The sequence below is a fragment of the Lissotriton vulgaris genome, chromosome 2_2 (genome assembly GCF_964263255.1).
Source record: "Lissotriton vulgaris chromosome 2_2, aLisVul1.2, whole genome shotgun sequence".
Taxonomy (NCBI): Eukaryota; Metazoa; Chordata; class Amphibia; order Caudata; family Salamandridae; genus Lissotriton; species Lissotriton vulgaris.
The window spans coordinates 19,836,383-19,854,837 of NC_141688.1; the positions used below are offsets into that span (position 1 = coordinate 19,836,383).

General features: G+C 46.5%; 1 protein-coding gene across 3 annotated transcripts in view; it reads left to right on the plus strand.

The window, feature by feature from the left end:
- Nucleotides 1-18,455, plus strand: part of AP3B2 (adaptor related protein complex 3 subunit beta 2) — a 412,426-nt gene that overhangs the window by 334,464 nt on the left and 59,507 nt on the right. For all 3 annotated transcript variants that reach the window (XM_086959194.1, XM_086959192.1, XM_086959193.1), the window contains exons 22-23: nt 5,623-5,729; nt 8,508-8,739. In XM_086959194.1, coding sequence (XP_086815320.1) covers nt 5,623-5,729; nt 8,508-8,739 — 339 coding nt within the window. The remainder of the gene's footprint in view (nt 1-5,622; nt 5,730-8,507; nt 8,740-18,455) is intronic.

An 18,455-nucleotide genomic window follows, 5' to 3' on the forward strand; every position in this document is an offset into this window, starting at 1 on the left:
CGTCGCCAGTGGCTCTGGCCCTGGCGCCGACTGGCTCGGATCCAGGCTCGGAGGATGTAGTACCGTTGGGGTGCGGCCCTTCGGGGGTCCCTCCTTCAGACCACGGCATCTCTGCTTCGCCGCAAACTCCTCCGGGAGTCCCTGTGGTGTTGCAGGAGTTCGCCGGGGCTTGAGTCGCATCCCCAAGCCCCTCTCGGTCCAGGCGGGACAGGCGGTGGTTTTGCCTGAGGCCGAGGTGACGCCGCTTAGGCGCCGGCGGTTGCTGGCCCTGGCGGCGCCACAGGGGCTGGCGGAGAGCCCTTCTCGTCCCATCATGGGCCGAGGCTGGCGGGGGTCCCCACGTCCCTCCCCGGGTCCCTCTCGCTCCTCCATGCAGGCGGCTGCCTCGTCGGAGGTCGGGTCGACACCATTCCGGCGACGTTTCCTCGCCGCCCCAACTCCGGCCCAGCCCTGGTCTCCTGCGCTGTGCGCTGTGACGGAGGTCGTTCCGGCTTCTCCCCCGGCGCCGGACGACTATGACCTGCCTCAGATTGTGGACTATAAAGTCCACAATCTGAGGCAGGTCATCGTCATCCGGCGCAGACGTCAGGTCGTTGACTCGTCTTCTGACGCCTCTTCTTCTCAGGAAGTTCGGCGCTTGCTGGTTTTGTCCTCGCTGGAGACGGGCCGCGGCGTTGTGTCTTTTTCCCCGGCATCGTCTAAGGACGGCTCCTCACCATCACCACGGCCATGGTCTTCGCCGGAGGTGCTGCAGGTCCCCCACACCTCGGTCCTTCTTCCTCCTTTCCGGACCTGGCCCTTCCTTCCTTTCTCCGGTTGGCTTGGGGGACGGCCGCCTTAGCTTGCAGCCGGCCCTACAGAGGCGGGTGCAGCCTTTGCTCGCGCTGTTTCCACGGCTGTGGGAATCTTGCGCATGGGTGATCCAGCTGCCCATTTCCCCGCGGATCTTCTTCTGGAGGACCTGCTTCAGAGTTCTGGTAGTAGGGAGCTGCTGCTTCTGTACAAGGGTTCGCTCCATCACCTCCTGCACCGCCACCATCCGGTGCCACATGATCCGGTGTGTCTTTCCCTCCACCCTTCTACCAGGGGCCTTCTTTTGCAGAATGCCTTCCCCTCCCTACTGCCGCTGTTGTCTCCCCTGTCGTGGGAGGCCACCTGGCTTGACTTCTTTGGGCGTAATGTATTCGCCTCCACCAGTGCGACTCTGCTTGCTCTTAACACTTTGTGTGTTTTAGCTAGGGCCACTTCTTGCTTGTGGGACTCGGCGGAGTCCCTTATGTCTGCCACGTCTGAAGAGTGTGCCTGTGTGGATCTACGGCATCATGCGTTGGATGGCCGGGAGATGGCGGCGTATATTCTTCGCTCCGCTCTGGACATCTCGGAGGTGCTTGGCCGTGCCATGGCTTCATCGGTCGCACTTCGTCGACATGCCTGGCTCCGGGATAGTTTGTTCCCAGAGAATGTTCGAGAACGGTTGGTGGACCTCCCTTTCAATGGTGCTCTTCTGTTCCACGCCTCTGTAGAATCAGCCATTCATAGGTTCTTGGCGGGGCTTCGGCCTCCTCCTCCTCCTTCTCCCCCTCAGTGACGTGTGAGTTGATCTGATTTTTGGGAGGTGTTCTTCCGTTGGGGCGGGTCGCGCCTGTTGTTGATCTGTGACTTACTGTGCATTCTAGTCCTTCTTCGGACTATGGTGTTGTTGGCTGCTGGCCGGCCCTTTTTTGACTGTGTTTTTTGGCTTTTGCTAAGCCGTGTTGGCCCTGAGACTGGGCCTTATGTTATTCTTATTGGCTGATTGACAAGCCGTCTGCGGGTTCTCCGCAGGTCATTCTGTTGTCCTCTGCTGCGGAATGTTTTTTCCTAAGGGGGTTACCATGTTTTGGGACGTGAGACGCCCGATGTGGGGTGATGGTAGCTATCATATAGCTCTGTCATGTGCTGGGGAGGTGTGGTTGCGTTTGGGCCTCTGCTCTCCGTGGCGTTACGGTGCGTTGCATGTGTGATCCACTTGCTAGTTCTGGATTGGCTTGAGTTGTGCCCCGGGCTGTCTTTACCGGGGTTGCTTCGTTGTTGGCCTGCGCTGGCCTGCTGTCTGTGGCCTTGTGGCCTGGCTCTGCCTAGTCCGGCTTCTTTTTGGACTGTGTGTGTGTGGACTCCTCCCTTGGGGACGTGTCCGGGCTCTTCTTGGCCTTCCTGGTCTCCGTCTATGGCTGTCGTCTAGATTGCCCTGAGTGCACCGTTCTGTGGTGTTGTCGGTGCCTTCCTCCTGTTTTTCTGCACCATTGTACCTTCTGGCACTTTTGCGGGACAGTCCTCCTTGCCTTGCCGCTTCTTCCAGTTGGCCGCTCCTTCGGTTCTGCCTGTCTTCCCTAGGGGTTGGGCTGGGTCTTGAGATCCTTGTCCCTCTTGGGGCGCAGTCTGTCCTGCGGGATGTTGGGCGATTCATCCTGGGTGACCTTGGGTTACTCTGCCTGCTTCCGCCTGCCCTACTGTTGAGGGTGCCGTTCTGTCTGGCCTGTTGCCTTCTGGCTGTGTTAGGCTCGGCTGCTCTTTTCACTGGGCGTGTTCCCAGTGCGGGAGCTTGCCTTTGCTCTACCTCTTCTCCATGGAGTCTCTAGGTTGGGCTTCTTCCCAAGTGCTCCTCTTCCTTCTTTGAGTTTTTGGGCTTCTGGGGGAGGTTCTTGATCCCTTGAATGGGTGTGGAGCGCTCTGGCCTCCTTTAGCTTGCCCTCGATTCTCCTGCTGATGGACGGCAGGCTGCCTCTCTTCTTGTCTTCCCGCATTCCCTCTGGGCTTGGTGGTCTTCTGGATGCAGGAGTTCCCCTTACCTGGACGATTCTAGCCACAGATTCCTTCACAGCTCGCCCTTCCTCCCCGTTCTGCGAGGAACTTTGGCTTGGTCTTATGCATTTGCTTCCCTGTGGGTGGCTATGTCTTCAATGAGTGCATTTTGTTGCTCTTTCTGACAGGATGATTCGTCCTGTTTATTGTTTCCTTCCTCCCTTTTTGGCGCATTGGAAGATAGGTTTATAGGTACTTCTGTGCCCTTGTTCTCTAGTTGCCCCGGGTTGGGGGCCTACCTTCTACCCCGCCCCCTCTTTCCCTTTCATTTCTAGGGGTTCTGGCCCCTTTGCTATCTCTAGGTTGGGGTCTTTTGACTGGGCCTCTGCCTGCCCCTGTTCATTATTGGGGTTGTCACATTCTGTGATGGGGCTGTTGTGGAGTCTTGTCCTGCCTTGTTTGTCCCGGACTAGTTTCACCCTTCATTGTTGTTGGTTGGGGTCGTAGTCCTGCTGCATGTTATCATGATGCTTTTTCGTATACTTTTTGCCTCCGGGGGGGCTATCTCCGTACTGGCGGGGTTGATGTTCAGGGCTGTGCTGTGTTCTGCCTTCTTTCCCTGCATTTGGGTGCTGCAGTGTCTGGCACTGCTCCTTATGGTATTGTACCTTACCATCCTCTTTTTCAAAAATTTCTGCTCTTTCGCACACTGTTCCTATACTCTGACAGTATTGTCTGTTGGCTCTGCGTTGTGGCACGGAAAAGTTCTCCGAAGAAAACTGACGTAGGCGCGCCGGGGTGAGACTTATGTGACCTCGCTGACATCACCTACGCAGACAACGCCAGGACGGAGTCGCGTGATGCCGTCACAGGCTGCTGTGGCAAAAAAAATTCCGGATCCAGTCTCACGCCTGGGGATATTTCTACGTTTAGGAATCTGCGACTAGAATCGTCTCTACCTGATAAATCGTTACCGAAGGTAAGTAACTTGTACTTTAGTGACTTTTATGGTTCACCATAACAAGAATTGTAGTTGTTGCCAGAGTAGGACTTCTAACCCCCGCTTCAAGCAATAACCCAATTTCTTATACTTAGTTATTGACATTACTCTTAAAGGCTCTCATGTCTTTAGCAGCCACTTACGTTGTTTGAATTTGAACAGAAGAACAAAAGTTGAGTAATTGTTTCTTTTCCCACACAAGCCTGGGGGCGGCTTAGCACTGGTAACTGTGTGGATTGGAAACGATTGAAACCTTTTTACACCTTGGCTGCTAGGTGTTTTCCCCTCCTGTGCTGAAAGACTTTGATTTCCATAGTTTCATGACGAGCTCAGCTCGTCATCAGCACAGCTTAACCGTGCATCATGACGAGCTGAGCTCGTCATGAGCATGGAAAGGGTTAAAGATTCTTCATTGAATTGCGCTTGCACCCCAATCCAAAGACATACCTCATGCTGCCACATTACATTGTTTTAGGGAAAAGATTGCCAGCAAGGGATTTGTTTGAGGGTCTGAGTTAGACAGTATAGCGCAGTCTGTGTTAATTAGACTTAACAGCCGAATGAAACAGCAACTGTTCAAAATCTTACGAATCTGTCAGTCAGATACTATAGAAACTACCACACTAGCCCCATAGAGATGTAGTGATTTGGACAGATTCAACAACAAACTTGTGTTTTCTGACAGTGAATGAGAATTAAACACAAGAGTACAAGTGAAGCAACACGAAAGGATTCGTTTTTGAAAAAATTATTATTTTTATATTGAAATAAATCATCAATGAAAATCAAGGGTGTACAGTTGTAAACAATTGCATGTGTTTCTAATGTAAATGGAGCTGAAAAAAACAATCCATAAATACAGAAGAAGGCAATCCAGTCAAGAATACATTGAATTAAATTGACTTCTTTCCAAGATGGTAAATAGAAAGCCAGATGTAAAACAGGAAGAGAGACTTGGATTGAAGAGTCGACGTTTCGGTGTCAGTGGAATCATCCAGAGACCATCATCAGGACAAAAGAATGATGCAATAAGGATGACCCTTATTCCATTATTGAAACAAAGCTGTAGATGGAATCATGCAGAGTATGAACAAATCATTGCCTTAGGGAAGCTACAAGTCTGCCCCGAAGTAATATCCAAATAGTCAAAACTCTAAGGAACCTGTGGTTTCAATCTCAGGGTTCGAGATGGTTCTGTAGCGAGTTACTGGCACGAAGCGTCTCTTCTGTATCCAATCAGAGGGGAGCTCTATGGGGCTAGTGTGGTAGTTTCTATAGTATCTGACTGACAGATTCGTAAGATTTTGAACAGTTGCTGTTTCATTCGGCTGTTAAGTCTAATTAACACAGACTGCGCTATTCTGTCTAACTCAGACCCTCAAACAAATCCCTTGCTGGCAATCTTTCCCCTAAAACAATTTTACTGCCCAAGCCCGCAAGGGTATATTGGGTTACCCACCCCTTTTTCCAGCCACATTACATTGAGCACAATTTGTAGCTGATATGATTATTTAGTAAAAATGATCAAGTATCAGGCAGATTAGAAGATGACCTTGAGAGTCCGCATAATGATTTACAAGTACTAGAACCCATCTGATTGTCATGAGTGAACTATCAAGCTTATCCTGTACTACTATTGAAGGAGACCATTTTATTGTATTTGCTTGAAAGACAGGAGCTTGCAATTTTCTCAGTTCAGAAAATGCAGTCCTTCTCTCACTTCCTGAACTTAACAGGGTACTGTTGGAGGTTCAGTTGGCATCCTTAGCCAAGTCTCAGATAATCTTATCTCAGTGTGTCTTTTTCTCTTGCTAATACCTCCTTCTTTCTTTATCCTATAGTCTCCACCCCCAATGTCCCTCACGTCACATCTAGAAATGTTGTATCTGCCAGCCTGGTAACAGACCTGGAGGGACTCTCACTGACCGATTCTGCTTTGTCTCCTACGGTAAGCATTGCAAAGACCATTTAGCAGCAATAGCATAATCTCTATGCCATAGAATTTATGGTATGTAAGTTGCTTCTCATTGCTGTAGGTGACTGTACTAAACCATTAAATTAGATGTTCCCATATGTATCCTATTTTGGACATCTTCCTGTTTTTAAAAGGCATCTCAAGTCAAGTCTTAACAATTTTTGAAGAAAGATAGGTAGATTGTGAGATTTATCCCCAGGCCATGGGCCTGATGAGAGAATGGTTATCCCGATGATTGTGTATGAGGGATACTTGACATAAACAGTGTGTTTCTTTGGAGGATTGAAGACCCCTTATATGCAGCTAATTGACAAATTGTGCTATAGCAAGAAATGACCTTCATTATAGAATACTTTGGAACCTTCCACATAGCTTTAAATTGAACCTTCTAGGGAGCAGGGATCTAAAAGTAAAATGCTAGTACTCATTCCATGTGGCTATAATGAGGTGTGTAGTCAACATTTTAATCTGCTCTAATTGGTTTATCAAACAAACAGGTGGCCAAATTTAAGAGCATTAAAGTAGTCAGTCGTTAACATCATAACTGCTAATAGAACAATGGAGCACTTTATCAACTATATGAAGAACACATTATAGTTTTTCATTGATTATCCCATCTAGACCTCTTGTGTAGTGCACTAGTGTAGTGCACTGGAACCTCGGCTTTATTCCTATTACATTTTATTAATTCGTTTTAAAACCAAGATTTATTAGGTTGAGCCTGGTCAGTGCATGCGCTGCTCTGCAGACATACTGTATTCAGGTAGGGACTTCAACCTCCGCCCACTCTCTGCCCATATTTTTCATTGGCTTGTGTCATTGACCTTGGTGAATGCTGGCTTCTTATTTGTTCATTGGCAAGCTAGTCCCACCTTAGTACCGCTTCATTTGTAACCTCACATGAGGACACCTCTGTTACGTGGTGTTGGTGCCCGGTAGGCTTTAATTACAGCCTCCGAGCACAATTTTGTTAAATGCTTTTCACCACGCTCTCTCGTAAGGCTTTATTTTTTTTTCTCAGAGCACGCCACAGTGGCGCCTGTGCTTTTGGTCTATATGCAGCGCCGAATGCGGTTGCATATGTTTTTTTTTCTATTTGTTATTTAACTTTTGTTTGTAAAAGCACCCAATGCTGCGCTTTCACGAAAGTGGTAGCCATGCCCCTTTCTTTAGATAAACCGCATCTAAGGAGAGGGGCGCGGATGCCATTAAACTGAAAGCGCGGCATGGGGCGCTTTTGCAAACAACCATTTGCAAAGCTATAGGTCTCGCATTTTCGAAAGTTTCGTAAATGCAAGACCTTTTGCATTGCAAATACTAATTTTTAATAAGCAGACACCAGACTTTGAAATGGCACATCAGATGTGCACTGGCAGAGATGGGCAAGGTGTTGTTGCTCAAGGATTAGATGCATTGCAGAGACTTTATTTAGGTCTAGGAGTGGATTAGGCAGCATTTCCATAATCCAGGACTAATGGTTTTTATTTGAGGTCCCAATTCTGAAACATACACCATATTACTCCATCGTTCTTTTACTCACCAAACCACTCTAATTTGGACCCAGCCATATGTATTATATTATGTATTATAATGCATTGACAACTACCGAATTATGAACAGATCTACTACTTCACAAATACTCTTTATTCATCCGTTTATTTTCTGCAAGAGCTCAACGGTTTGCACGTGTGCATTGTAAAGTACACTAATCATTCGAGGCTTAGTTCTTATTATAGTAAAAACGTATATGTGGGTGCTTTTCTAGTAAATACTTCATTTGTAGAACGTAAGTGCCAGAGCACAAACAAAATGTTTTAAGGTTGCTACTGGCAACTGCTAGCGCAGCTCGATGCAACTACCAGTGACGCCTCTAAGATTCTGTCACTGTCTGAATAAATCATATTGGTAAGTAGTATGTACTGTGATATATTGATCACCCAACTAGATTGCATGGTTTATATCCATGCCAGATTTTCTAAATATCCACATTAAATAAATGTTGTGATAATTGAGATGTTCTGTTTAAACTTATGAACAATCTTAAACTGCCATTATCAGCAAAAACAGGAGGACACTGTTATAGACAGTTTTACATGTACTTATACAAACAATAGTGTCATGTAAAAACTAAATGTGACTAAATGTGGCTTTGTTATAAACGAATGATTTAATAAAAAACATGGTCTGATATTAGTCTGCTGTGTTTTGATGTCCAGAAATATCAGTGAAGATGCTTCTTCCATTCTTGTTCATTTTGTGTTGCACACATATTGCAGTAAACCCAAAAGTAAGGAAAAGACCTGAAAAGCACAATTTAAATGCACAAAAAATCGGGAAATCTTATTTATAATTAACCTACGCAGAAGTCAAAAACAAATTCAGTGGTTATCCTGCAATTCAGGATTAATGGGCATTAATGTAGCTGTGTAGGTCCACGGTAGAATAGTATTTAAAGGTGCTGAAATGCATTTAAAAAGTTGTAAAAGCTTCAACTCGGATTTCAAAGCAGTGTGTGGTTCCAGCATAAGAATAATAGTAGTTGTTGAAGCTCATGTTTCTGATGAAAAGGTAGTGCCAAGTAGGTATAGAACAATTGTGGGTGGTGTAGGTGAGGTTTGGGAGACACTGACAGAGGCACATTAGGCTATCTGTTTTCCATATATTCCTAACTTCTACCATACTCTTCAGATTATCTATATTTGATATTGTCCTCACCATGATATCCCAACTTTTACCACCTGTGTTCCCTAGGTCATTAGCCCCATCTTCAATGCAGTGAAGACTCATGAGCTGCTTCACCGGATGACAGGGGAGGGTCTGTCAGTGGAGTATTTCTTCAGTCGCCAGCCCTTCAACCCAGACCCTCATATGGTGGCTGTTCAGATCCAGTTCTCCAACAACACTGATGCTGAAGTGAAGAACATCCGGATCAGTGAACCGAAGCTGCAGTCTGGCATGAGGGTACAGGAGTTTAAGGAGATAGGTGAGTTGTGTCCTAAGGTGAAACAGCAATATGGTAGAAGAGCTAGAGACACAAGCTGTCATGTTTAAGTATCCAATATACTGCCCACTACTTATTGGTGGTGTCTGCATGCACACACTTATATGCTCTCTATCTCATTCAGTATTGCAGTGTGTCATGACCGGTACAATATAATTGAACCAGTAGTATGAACCTATTGCACACATACTAATCATTTCACTCATCAACCAGAACATATTTGCAACCATACACATGAGTGTTGCAGGGATTCTGCTCAGAAACAGAACTATGCGGGAGACCATAGTGCATCAGTATGTCGTGACTGAGTCACCATACCACATCAGTACCTATGTGCCAATATTGGACTAGCTAACAGTGCCTCACTTGTCCTCCAAACTTTCCCAGAGAGACAAGTGATTTGGCACCCAAGAACACAACACTCCAGACCCTCTCAGGGATTATGGTAGCAGGTCATTACCTTTCGTTGCCTCACTCATACATGTCCACAATAAATCAAAAAGAGAACTTAAGAAAGCTTACAATAAAAAGCCCTGTCATATCAGCTGACAGATTTACCTAAGCCCACCCTCACTATGGTAAACTGTGACATATTATACATCTCTCTAAATAATGGTGAACCTCATACTTGGCATATATAGGTAGTTGTTCTACGTCTCAGCTGGTGCAGCTCTTTCCTCTCTGGGCCTTTGCTCTGGGAGAATGTCTTCCCTCTCAGTTTTGTCAAAACAGCAAGTCCCTGGTTATATGATAAAACATATGTGTTAGACCTAGCTTTTTGCATTTTGGTCTCCTATTTCTGACCTCTTTTTGTTGGTTTTATGACTCTGAGCACTTTACCACTGCTAATCAGTGCTAAAGTGCACATGCTCTCTGTGTAAATTGTTATTATGGATTGATGTTTCCAAGATGGGCTTGTTTGATTTACTACTAGCTCACACATGCGCCGAGACACCCTAGGGTATTTGTTTGCGCAATAAAAATTTCAAAATAAATAAATTTCAAAATAAATACTAAGTCCCTATTACAGTGCAATGCGTGTGTCCAGGGCTTGTAAATCAAATGCTGCTAGTGGGCCTGCAGCACTGACTGTGCCACCCACACAAGCAGCCTTTCAAAGGGGTCTCAGACCTGCCACTGCAGTGTCTGCATGCAGTCTCTACTGGCATAACGACCTGTTAGTGCACCCACTTGCCAGGCCCTAACCTTTCCTTTTATTACATATGAGTCACCCCTAAGGTAGGCCCAAGGTACCAATATGGCAGAGTGCAGTGTATGTGAAAGGTAGGACATGTACTGATGTGTGTGGCATGTCCTGATGGTGAACCAAAGTGTATTTCGTTTTTCACTATTGAGAGGCTCTCTGTCCTATAGGATAGAATAGGGAATACTCTAACATTTTACGAGTATATCTTCCCATTGGGACAAGATAGAGTTATAGAGTTTAGTATGCCTGAACTCAGAATGTAGAAATGCATCTTTTAGTAAAGATGATTTTTATGTTCTGTGTTTGATAATGGTACTTTTAGAAAGTAGGTATTTTCTTGCTAGACCATCCTGTGTGCCTTTGCTGGGTTGTGGATTGACTGTCTGACTTTGGAGTGACAGAGGATGTGTATTCTCTTCAGATAACCACTGGGGAGGGGGAAGGAGGTCGAGGTGTGTCCTGCCTTTCCAGGATGAGTTGAGGCTGAGCTGAATAGACCTGGGTCGCATTTAAAGTAATGGGAGAAGATTTCCTTTGCCCTGAATGGGTCTGGTCTGCCTTGGACAAAGCTGTCTCCGCCTCCTACCGAGAAGCTGGGCCAGAGAGGACCAACCTAGTTTGGACTGAGCACAGACCCTTTCCCCAAGAGAAATGCTGTCTAAATATTGGGGCCCAGATCCCAGAACTTGCTTGGATTAAGCAACCTGCCAAGAAGAAGAGCTGGAACAACTGCCAGGAGGAGTTCTATCTATTCTACGTTAAGGAATCTGCGGCTAGTAGTCTCTATCAGATGTATGAGTTACTTACCTTCAGTAACGATGTATCTGGTAGAGATGATTCTAGCGGCAGATTCCTTCACGGCCCGCCCTTCCTCCCCGTTCTGCGAAGAACTTTGGCTTGGTCTTATGCATTTGCTTCCCTGTGGGTGGCTATGTCTTCGGTGAGTGCATTTTGCTGCTCTTTCTGACAGGATGATTCGTCCTGTGTATTGTTTCCTTCCTCCCTTTTTGGCGCATTGGAGGATAGGTTTATAGGTACTTCTGTGCCCTTGTGCTCTAGTTGCCCCGGGTTGGGGGCCTACCTTCTACCCCGCCCCCTCTTCCCCTTTCATTTCTAGGGGTTCTGGCCCCTTTGCTATCTCAAGGTTGGGGTCATTTGACTGGGCCTCTGCCCCTGTTCCTTATAGGGGTTGTCACATTCTGTGATGGGGCTGTTGTGGAGTCTTGTCCTGCCTTGTTTGTCCCGGGCTAGTTTCCCCTCCATTGTTGTTGGTTGGGGTCGTAGTCCTGCTGCATGTTATCATGATGCTTTTTCGTATACTTTTTGCCTCCGGTGGGGGGGGGGTCTGGGGGGCGGGTGCGCTATATCCGTACTGGTGGGGTTGCTGTTCAGGGCTGTGCTGCGTTCCGCCATCTTTCCCTGCCTTTGGGTGCTGCAGTGTCTGGCACTGCTCCTTATGGTATTGTACCTTACCATCCTCTTTTTCAAAAATTTCTGCACTTTCGCACACTGTTCCTATACTCTCACAGTATTGTCTGTTGGCTCTACGTTGTGGCGCGGAAAAGTTCTCCGAAGAAAACTGACGTAGGCGCGCAGTGAAAGGACTGACTGAACTTTCTCTACTTGTGTGGAGTATCTCCAAGGGCGTGAAGTAGAACTTGCCTCCTGCTCTGAAGTGTCAGGGGCCGCAAAGACTTCACCTCCCGCTGGTTAACACCTCCGGAACCACAGTTTCAGTTGCCACAGAAAGCAGCCCACACTGTCACTGACTCCACTGCAGGCTCTGTGTCCTGAAGGCACCGCTGCACTTCGCACCCTGGTCTCACTGACGACCGCCGCCGCCACCGAGCTGCTTCTTGCACCACGATCTGTGGGCACCACACTCCATACCGCCTTGCTTCATTCTGCCGCCCTGGTCTCACCGACGGCATTGCTTCCCACTGACTGCAACACCTGTGACCGCGTCGTGGTTTGTGGGCACCGCTCATAAGTTACATGAAGCCCCGCACCAAACCGCAGTCTGGGCCGACCTACACCAGCTCCCATAAACTGGCAATGTTGATTTCACCGTGTCTTGTCAGCACCGCCATGAGCACCGCCTCACTCCGCACCGCAGCCCTGGTCTCACCGACGCCGCTGGACGACTGTCACCGAGCCGTTGCCTGCACCGCAACTTGAGGGCACCGCACGCTGCCCCTCTAGGCTTTACTCCGCAACCGTGATGGTTGCCATGACCGGCCCGCACCAACGCGCTCGGCTGGAACCAAAGGTACTGTTTACAAGTCTGTTGAATCTGGTCTGCACGGACGCGGTTGACCGGAACTGTTGGATTCTGTTGTTTTCAGCACCGCTGTAGCACCGGACAGAGCTACCGACTTCAAGGAACTGCATTGTTAGGTCATACTTGCAAAGTGCCTATTTTTGATTGCTGTATGTTGGTCTTTTATCATTTGGTCTTGTCTGCACAGATAAATATTGGTTATTTTTCTAGAACTGGTATGGTGTCGTTTTGTAGTGTTTTCACTGTATTACTATTGGTTATTTGCAAATGCTTTACACACTGCCTCTGAAATAAGCCTGACTGCTCGTGCCAAGCTACCAAGGGGGTGAGCAGGAGCTTTTTAGCAGTGCATCCCCATAACCCTGACTAGAAGGAAGGGCTCCTATTTGGACAAAGGTGAAAACCACTGCCAACTCGAGACCACCATTTCTAACGGTTGAAAAACAGCAGCTAGATTTCTTTATTATGTCTGGGTGCTAGTGTCCGACTACAGAGAAAAATAAGGAGCAGTGTTGATTGACCTTGCATGAGATGTTCCGACTAAATCCCAACTGATGAACAAAATTTGAAAACATGTGCAGCCTATTTGCAAAATAACAATGTGGCTCAAAAACAAGCATAATATTTTGTAACATTTGCAAAGCATAAGTGGCCTACGTCATGCACAATTAGGCTAACTTAGGAAAAACGACAATGAGCTCCATAGGAAACACATGACAGCAGAGTATGTATTTATAGGGATCCATTATACCCTTGAAGATAGCCTGCTGGGTGTTGGAGAAGGCAGTGTCCTCTATTAGCCTAGCAGGGGCCATTTCACCAATTCGGATCCCTGCCTCCATGGAGGGGATCTTTATGCTGTGAAAACAATCACCATTACAGTGTCTCTCTTCACAGCACTAAAGGTTTGTCAAGTGGCTGCCTTGTTTAAAACATCTGGCTCTCTTATATCCTAGGAGATGCGACCAAAAGGGCACCTTCTTCCACATGATATGTGGATGTCCGCTAATTCAAGACTACTGCTGGTGCTGACCTGTAGGAGAGAAATGTATAGTATAGAGGTGACTAAATCTCCAAAGTGGTGTCTCCTGAACATACGGGAAGAATTGGATCTAACCAGTAAAGAACACCTCTGGGTAACATTGGGGTTTATGGTCGACAAGCGCAATATGGCTAAGTTATGGAGAGCTATATCAGCCCGACGCTGAGCTAGTGGAGGGCAGATATGGACTGGTGCACGCTTGCAGAGAGGGTAGTTTGTGAGAGTTGAGATTGCCCACACAAATGGAACAAAATATCGGGGAAGTTGAACAAGTATAGGGGAATGATATGCATGCTAGTGGACCGGAGTGGGCAAAGACGGTTGCGTGTAGAGGCCCGACGAGTGAGACAGGATGCAGGGATCAGGAAGGAAAGAATATGTTTTGTAAATTCTAACAATTGAATTCATCACCCTTTGTTGTATGGTATTTCGATGCATAATTTTGTGAATATGAATGACCTCATAATGCTGTGTATGCCTTTGCCATCAAAGGAATTTTTAAAAAGAACTGCTCAGGAAAACATTTACAATGAAAATATAAACTCCTAAACTAGTAGTTTGTTTTCTCAATATAGCTAATAAATAGATGAGATGCATGTGGGGCCATTCCACCTTTTCAGTGCCCATGTCTTCCATGACTTGATTGGTATGCTTGGGAAGGGAAAAGGAAAACAATCAACCTGCTTTAAATAGGGCGGGACACATCACTGTGCACTGGTGCTCCTTTAGCGGGTAGGTCACAAGGTCAGAGCTTTACAGTGGTAGAGCTAGCAAAACTTCTGCTGTTGTAAACCTAGTACTAGCCCCCACCTCCACTCATTGAAGGAAGGATTGGTCATTCAATGTGGTTTTCCCTCCCTACCAGACTCTATATCAGGCTATAATTGATCAACCTGAAAGCACTTTGGACCTCATAAGGAGCAAGAAAGGGCTGTAAAAGTGCTCTAACAGTTAATTCATGGAAGTCTATCTGTGCCCCATTTTCTTCCTTGTCAAAATGAGAACATTAAGAAACACGCTGAACCCCAGCAGTAAGCACTTTTTAACAAAAAATAATTTGATAGCCTCTGAGTGACTAGACTTGATTGCCCCAGCATTGGACTTTCATAGATTCCCATGCTTTGTATCATTCCCCCATCGTCGGAATGGGAGCCTCGGTAATAGAAAAACACCATAGCAGTATGTTCAAAAGAGAAAAGACAGGCCTAGGCCTCATCTCATTTTGTAGCCTATCCGCCTCTTTTGTAAAAGAGACCAAAAATGTTGCAACAACCAATCAGAATAGCCTCACCCCATAGAACCCTCCTGAGAGAGCCTCAGACCCTCAGATTTTCCTAGCTGTTGTGTAAAAGTAACTACCTGCGCTAAAGGCTGAGCTTTCCCAGGGGAGGTGGGTGGGCGCATGGGAATCTATAAAAGTACCAATACTAGGGAACCAAAGTTACAGGTAAGTAACTTGTTTTCTTGCCCCAGTATTGGACTTTCATAGATTCCCATGCTTTGTATCAGAGTAGCTAGCAGTAAGCAACAAACGCACATGTTGTTAGATGCACATCAACATAATTCAGCATAAGTATTATCATAGATAGTCAAAATACTTTATAGTAATAGATGGGTAATATTATCAAATACAAAATGTGTAACAAAGGAAGGAGGGATAGAAGGGAAAGCTCACCGCTCAATGGAATACATTTCTCAGGACTGTTTGTCCGACTGCAGCGTCATTTCTTGTGGAAGAATCCAAACAGTAGTGTCTCGTGAACGAATGGGCACTGCTCCAAGTAGCTGCCCTACAAATGTCCTTGATAGGGACACCAGAGAACAAAGCTGTAGACGATGACACTGATCTCGTAGAAAGAGCCTTGATCCCTCATTTCAGCAGCTTCCCTGCCGCCTGATGACAGAACTGAATTGTGCTGGCAATCCAACGTGATATCCCCTGCTTTGACAGGGGTAAACCTTTTCTTTCTTGGAGTGCCAAAAGCGTCAAAAAGTTGCGATGTCTTCCTGAATGCCTTTGTACGTTGAAGATAGAACTTTAAGCATCTTTGGACATCCAAAGTGTGGAGAGACCTCTCCACCAGAGATAAAGGTCGAGGAAAGTAAGACTTTAGTACTGTAGGTTCGTTTAGGTGAAAATCCGAAGGAACTTTTGGGATACATTTTGGATTTGTCCGTAAAATCAAAGACTCCTTTTTGAACTGTAAGAAAGGTTCAACAATCGTGAGAGCTTGAAGCTCTCCAACCCTCCTAGCTGTTGTTATCGCTAAAAGAAAAGCAACTTTCCATGACACAAACTTCATGTCGGCTTTATGGATTGGTTCAAAAGGAGACCTCATGAGATGGGCAAGGACCAGGTTGAGTTGCCAAATCGGAGGAGGAGGTCTCACCGGAGGGAAAGCTCTGAATAGACCCTTCAGGAATTGTTTGATCACCCTCGCGGACCAAAGAGAAGGACCAGAGGTTGTTCGCCTGAACCTAGAGATCGCTGCCAGATGCACCTTAATGGAGGAGTGTTGAAGACCTGATTTTGCCAAAGACAATATGTACGGTAAGATCTTATGAGGAGCCGAAGTAAAAGGATGAAGATTTTCCTTTTGGCACCATGCACAAAAACGCTTCCATTTTGCTCGATAAGTCCTGTTTGTACTAGGAGCCCGAGCTTGAGCTAAAATGTCCTTGCAATCTTGAGGAATATCTAAAGCATTGAACTCCCGGTGTTCAGGAGCCAAGCTGTCAATTGCAAAGAGCTCGGGTCCGGATGCATTACTTGGCCCAAGGACATCGTCAGCAGGGTAGGAATGGGGCGTAGGAGAACCCGTTGACCCCGAGACAGAAGGAGGAGCTCTGTGTACCAAAACTGGCGGGTCCAAGCCTGGGCTATTAAAATCATGGGGCGGGGTTCCGTCATGAGTTTCCTCAGTATCCTTGGTATCAAAGGAATCAGTGGGAAAGCGTAAAGAAATGTGCCTGACCAGGCTATCGAAAGGGCACTACCCAATGACCCTCGATGGAGATACCTGCTTGCGTAGAGTTGGCATTTCTTGTTCTCTGGGGTCGCGAACAGGTCTATAAGAGGAGTGCCCCAACGAGAGAATATCCTTTCGAGAGACCTCTAATCCAATTCCCATTCCTGGGAGACCGACCTTAGGCGGCTCAATGAATCCGCCTCCACATTGAGGGAACCTGGAAGATGTTCTGCATAGAGACAAATCTGTTGATGAATAGCCCATTCCCAGATGTCTTGAGCTTCCCTTGAAAGAAGCTTGGATTTTGTTCCGTCCTGCTTGTTCACACAATGCATGGCCGTCGTGTTGTCTGTAGGCACTAAGACCGTAGAACCCCGAATCTTTGGAAGGAAAGCCTGTAGAGCCAGACAAATTGCTCGCAGTCTTCTGTTTGCAGTGTTGCTTGAAACAAGCTTCCAAAAATCCTAAATAACAAATTTGTCCATGGAGACACATTTTTTAACGATCCAGACTTTGTAGCTTTACATCTTGAGATGTATGCTTCAATAAGGCATATCAGTGCTACTATGGGGCTTGCTTTAGTCTAATGCTTCGTCAGGCCCAGCACCGCACCATCACCAGTAACCCTGGGAAAAGCTCAGACACAATGACTAAAGAATCCGAACATAATTTTTTAATGCAGTTCTAACATCCCTCAAAAAAAGGCCTTCACAAGAGCCGACAACTATCAGTGCATGCTTCATAAGATAATCCACAGTCTACAAATTAATCACAGGGACACATACCTGGGCTGTAGCCGTGGCAGAGATGAGCAACTTCAACATTATATACAAGAACACCACAAAAAACCTCATCAGCGGGTTAGTCCCTTGTAGGTGATCTAGGGCAAGGAGGCTAAAGAGGGTCCTTAAGGACTGCAGTACACATTGTGCCACCCTAAAGGACCCCTTACTAAACACATACAGACAGCCACTGCAGGCCTGGCCTTCAATAAAGATTCTAGAACACCTGTAGAGCAGCAGAGCTGCCCTCTTGCATCCTGCAGGCACCCAAGAAGAACCACAAGGACTCAGGAACATCCAAAGTTCGACGCCGCCAAGCACCACTGCAACCGAGATCCCCAGCCCGAGTCGAAGTGGGCCAACTGTGTCAACGTAGACCCCAAGTCCTCCACTTTAATTTTAACCCTCATGAACTATCCTACGCCACCTGCAGTCTCTGTTTGCAAGCCCCTCAACTGCGAGTGCTCCCGTGCAAAAAAAACAACACCTCAAAGACCATCTGAACCCGGCCATCCCGGCTCGAGAAGAAGAGGACCACCTGCGTCTCCACATTCCCCAGCATCGTAAGACTTGAACCCTCTGCTAGGTTTAGCCCGACTGGCCTCCTAGTCCAAACCTGCAGCCTTTTTTCCCACAGACTGATCCCCGTTGACTAACATTGGCCACCCAACACTGTATTGCTCCACTGCACCCAGCAGCCCTTGTGCTGCTGGATGTGACCTGGAACTTGTTTGTTTCCCCCCTCGCACCAAAAAAACCCTCTTCCACATATAACTCTACTCTCACCTCCCTAAAATAAATTAAATCCTTATGTAGAGATTGTTTCTCCACCCATCCTTTTATGACAAAATCTTTGATATTACTTAAAAATTTGTCCTGAGAGAGAAAAGGGACCCAGTCATCGTGACCTATGCTCTGTAAATCCTCTTTTGCTACTCGAGCTAAACAATATTAATCCGACTCATTTGTACCTACATCCTTCTTGGTTAACAGTAATCAACTTAAAAAGTCAGCAATCCTTGTTACATGCACCTAGTACGTACTGTAGTTCATACACAAAGTGGCTTGTGGTCACTCCTCATCACCACCTTGCTACTGCAAATAAACTGCCTGAATTGTTTCAGCCTCCAGACACACGCTAACTTTTGCTGTTCAATGGCGTAATACTTCTCCTCTGTCTGTATTCTGTTGTGGGGACTGCACGTGAGGCTAATGCAACTATCCATTACCTTCCATCGTCTTGCATACTGCCCCAACCCTTTCCCACTAGCATCAGTGGTGACAAAACATTTACAGTTGGGATCAAAACCTTGGAGTGCTGGAGCTTTGAAAATATCTTCTTTGATACTTTCAAAGTTGGTCAGGCATTCCTTTGACAAATTCAATATGTTACCCTTTTTCAACAGTTGTCTAATGC